Here is a 4,430-nt window from a genome sequence, read left to right on the forward strand (position 1 = left end):
TATGGACGTGGGTTCTAGATCCTCATCTTTATCCATGATCTCAAGTGCTACCTTGTATGCAAATAAATCATCAACGTTGATATCTTTTCTGTTCCATTGTTTCCTGGACATTACATGGTTTATAGAGATCTCTTGATTGTCCGGCTCTTCTGTCCCGTGAAGCCCAGCGTCCCGGACCTCACTTTGAGGAACGGCCGGATCATCGGGTGTGGCCGGTACGCATGGCTCGACCGTCCTGGTCGGCTCGACCGGTCCATCTATGTCCTGGACGGTTTCTTTGATGCTCTCGGATCCAGCACCTCTCTTGGACTTCCGAGGCTGTTTGTCTTTGGAACCAATAGGTCTACCACGTTTTAAACGTTGCTTAGACTCTGTAGCCACTTGACATTGTCCTTCTTGGACGTTCAATCTTATGGGTGCATTACAAGCCGGGTTGTGTGATATGTCATTCTATTTGGGTCAGTAAATGCTTCTGGCAACTTGTTAGCTAGCTCTTGTAGATGTATAATCTTTTGGACTTCTAGATCACAATCTCTAGTCCGAGGATCTTGCCAAGATGTTGATGGTCTAAACCATTCTAAATCTTTTGAAATCAACCGGCTGTTATCTCCCCCTAAGGACGGATATGTGGACTCATCAAACTGTGAGTCCTCGTATCTGGCCTTAAACAAATCACCGGTTGTTGGCTCAAGATACTTGATGATGCTTGGGGAGTCATATCCTACGTATATTCCCATCCTCCTCTGTGGTCCCATCTTAGTTCTCTGTGGTGGAGCAATTGGAATGTAGACGGCACATCCGAATGTCTTGATGTGGGACACGTCTGGCTCATGACCCGTAAGTAGTTGGGATGGTGAATATCTATGCTCACTAGATGGCCTGATGCGAATCAGTTCTGCTGCATGTAAAACCGCATGTCCCCATGCTGATACCGGAAGTTGAGACTTCATAAGCAGTGGCCGGGCTATCAGCTGGATCCGTTTAATGAATGATTCGGCCAAGCCGTTCTGTGTATGGACATGTGCCACGGAGTGCTCTATTCTTACCCCCATGGACATGCAATATTCATTAAACGCTTGGGACGTAAACTCACCAGCATTGTCTAGACGTATAGTCTTAAGAGGGAAATCTGGAAAGTGTGCTCTCAGCCTTATCATTTGGGCAAGAGCCGTGCAAAGGCTAGGTTCCTAGTGGATAGTAGGCAGACATGCGACCATCTGGTCGATGCATCAATGAGGACCATGAAGTATCTAAACGTCCCACAAGGTGGGTGTATTGGTCCACATATATCTCCTTGAATCCTTTCCAGAAAGTTTAAGGTTTCTTTGTTAACCTTGGCTGGTGATGGCCTAGTAATGAGTTTCCCTTGTGCACATGCTGCACATGTGAGATTCTTATATGGGATAACTCCTTTGATCATGTGCCCTTGTGAATTCATTATCAACTTTCGCATCATGCTTGTTCCGGGATGGCCAAGCCGGTTATGCCATAAAGTGAATAGCTCGGAGGCATTTGCCTCGATCATACTGATCCGTGCATAGTATAGACCAGTACGCATTGCGGGTATAGTCTCTAGGATCATCTTATTGCCCTTGGTGATCGAAATTATGTTAAGGAACTCCTTGTTTCCTTCTTCCCATGTTTCAAGGTGAAAACCGTTTAATCTTATGTCCTTGAAACTCAATAAGCTTCTTCTAGAGCTTGGGGAATACAGGGCGGTTTTGATCTCTAGGTGAGTGCCATTAGGCATCATCACATAGGCTTGGCCGTGACCTTCAATCAGGCTAGCCTCACCCGCAATGGTATGTACCTTTGCGCTTTGCATTGTGAGATTTATGAAGTACCTTTTGTCTCTAAGTATTGTATGACTTGTGCCACTATCCACCACAAGTATACTCATCTCATCATTCATTCTATAAATAAAATTTCTAAACTTTAGAGACTTCATAAGATGTTTAAAACTCTTCTTATTAAAAATTCCATTACATAAAATAAAAACACCAAATCAAAAACATAAAGCAATAAGACAATGTGATTCGAAAACTAGTCCTTGAGACAATCAGATGTTTCAAAATCCATTAGGTCATCTTGGTTATCCTTGTCGGATTCATTGTCAGCATCATACCCATATCCCTTGTCCTCATGGGTGTTTTCTTGGATCATATTTGCCTCCGGATTCTTGTTCTTGATGCTCTCTTGGTAGAGGTCGCACAAGTGTTTCGGAGTTCTACAATTCTTTGCCCAATGGTTGTCACTCCCGCATCTATGGCATAGAGACTTGTTGGACGTGTAAGATGGTTTGGATATGCCACCTCGTCCGCGGCCGTAGCTGCCTCGACCCCGGCCGTAATTGGAACCACGACCACGGTTATTGTGGTTTCCTTTCCGGCCAGTTGAGTAGCCATCTCGGCCGTTTGAGTTATCACGTCCACGCCTCTTGAACCCACCACGGCTATTGCCGTATGGTTTCTTGTTGTCTTGGACAAAGTATGTCTCATTGGGATCCTTCTTCTCAACCTCATGGGCTTCGGGTGGTGGTGCTGTCCCGGCCGGTCTAACTCCGTTACTCTTTAGTAGGAGTTCATTGTTTGCCTCGGCCAGGAGTAGACATGAGATCAGATCAGTGTATGTGGCAAAACCCTTTGTCCTGTATTGCTCTTGCAACACAGAATTCGAGTGATTAAAGGTAGTATAAGTCTTTTCAAGCATCATGCTATCGGTTACCTCTTCACCACACAACTTTAGTATTGAGACAATCTTGAATAGAGCTGAATTGTAATCATCCACCGACTTATAGTCTAAGAATCTTAGATGCATCCAATCATGCCTTGCTTTTGGAAGCAACACCATCCTGTGGTGATCATATCTATTCTTTAAAGCCATCCAAAGATCTAGTGGATTCTCGATTGTCATGTACTGATCTTTAAGACCATCAATGAGATGATGCCGCATAAGGCCTAAGGCTCTGTATCGGTTCTTTTCATTCTCATTGTTGTCTTCGATGATTGTATCACCGAGTCCCTTGGACTTTAGACTAATCCTTGTGTCTAATGCCCACTGCAAGTAGTTATCTCCGGAGAGATTGAGGGGTGCATAGTCTCTGTTTGCTATTTTCGACATCTGAATCATATTACCATGTAATGTATTAGGTTCATAATATGATCACGTGGCCGCATGATAAACAAGCTCGGCCACAACATGTCTTACGCATTCATGATGTTCAAACAATTCTATACGACCATGGTGCTATCAATCATGAACCTCACGGTTCAATAGGTTTTCTAACAACCTAAACTTGTATAATCTGTATGCTGGTCGATCAATTGTGAATGCATTACAATATTCGGTTTCATGTAAAAACAATCTACCTTATCTTACTTCTTTTCATAATCCCTAGGGTTTCAATCTTTGAATTCTTATCAACCTTATGTTAAGGTTTCAGGGCCTTAAGTATTTTGTGTTCTTAGTTAGATTATTTCAAGAAGAACAATCTAACATTCCTAAAACATCAAGAATCGGCAAGAAATCAAACAAGCAATAGCAATCTTAAAATCGATTTTTAACTTTAGGGTTTAGGGTTTCGATTCCTTGATTAGGGTTTACCAGGTTTCAGATTCAATCAATCAATCATACAATCAAGTTCTAGTTTGGAATCGATTTCCAACTTTCTAGTTCTAAGACTTTGTCGATTTTGATCTTGTAATTTTCTTTTAAGGTTTAAACAAGAATAAGATTTCCATAATGATGGATTAGGGTTTCGATCTTATTCTATGTTCTCAGATTGTGTTCATACCTTAGTTTTGTAGAGGTAAAGAACCGGATCACCTGAGAACCTCGAGCTGTTGAGAAAGAACGCTTGCTGCCTCCTATCGGGTCGCTGATGTAGTCGGATGCGAGCTGGGAACGGACGCGAGCTGCGAGCTAGTTGCTGGACGGATGCGTTCTTCTTGTGTGCGAGCTGAGGACGCGATCAGGGAGCTGAGGACGTTCGGTCTTGAGGATGTCAAGCTTTTGGAGCAATGGAGAACGTCTAGGGTTTAGCTTAGAGTCGCCGGTAATAGGCTTTTAGGTATCGATTTAGGTCTCAGGGAATTAGAGGCTATCGTGCTGATAACGTGTTGTAAAAGATGGGGAAATCGTGTGTCTATTTCATTAATCAAAGTGTTCCCTTATATAGGGGATTACAAGATATGGATAAAAGGAAATAGTACAAATCCTTATCCTAAAGTAAAAAGGAAAACTTCTTAAGATAAACATAAGAAGGTGTTCCCTAAATAAGGGTTACACGTTATCAACATAATGGAACTCTTGAAGGTGTCGGACACACCACAGATGAATCCAAAGTGTTAAGAAATAAGCACTTAACATTAAGAGATAAGCGAGGATCATGAACCCACGAATGAGTACTCACCCATACAATCATACAATCA

The 4,430-nt window shown here is 42.6% G+C and overlaps 1 protein-coding gene across 1 annotated transcript; it reads right to left on the bottom strand.

Annotated features, from left to right (window-relative positions):
- Positions 1 to 2,125: 2,125 nt before the first annotated feature.
- Positions 2,126 to 2,850, bottom strand: LOC125605061 (the record flags this gene model as incomplete). The annotated part of the gene is made up of 2 exons (XM_048775083.1): positions 2,725 to 2,850; positions 2,126 to 2,568 (listed from the first exon to the last, which is right to left on the bottom strand). Coding segments are annotated over exons 1-2 (569 nt in total), but the record flags the coding sequence as incomplete, so codon positions are not given.
- Positions 2,851 to 4,430: the final 1,580 nt, after the last annotated feature.

The sequence above is a fragment of the Brassica napus genome, unplaced genomic scaffold, assembly GCF_020379485.1.
Source record: "Brassica napus cultivar Da-Ae unplaced genomic scaffold, Da-Ae ScsIHWf_690;HRSCAF=1004, whole genome shotgun sequence".
Classification (NCBI taxonomy): Eukaryota; Viridiplantae; Streptophyta; class Magnoliopsida; order Brassicales; family Brassicaceae; genus Brassica; species Brassica napus.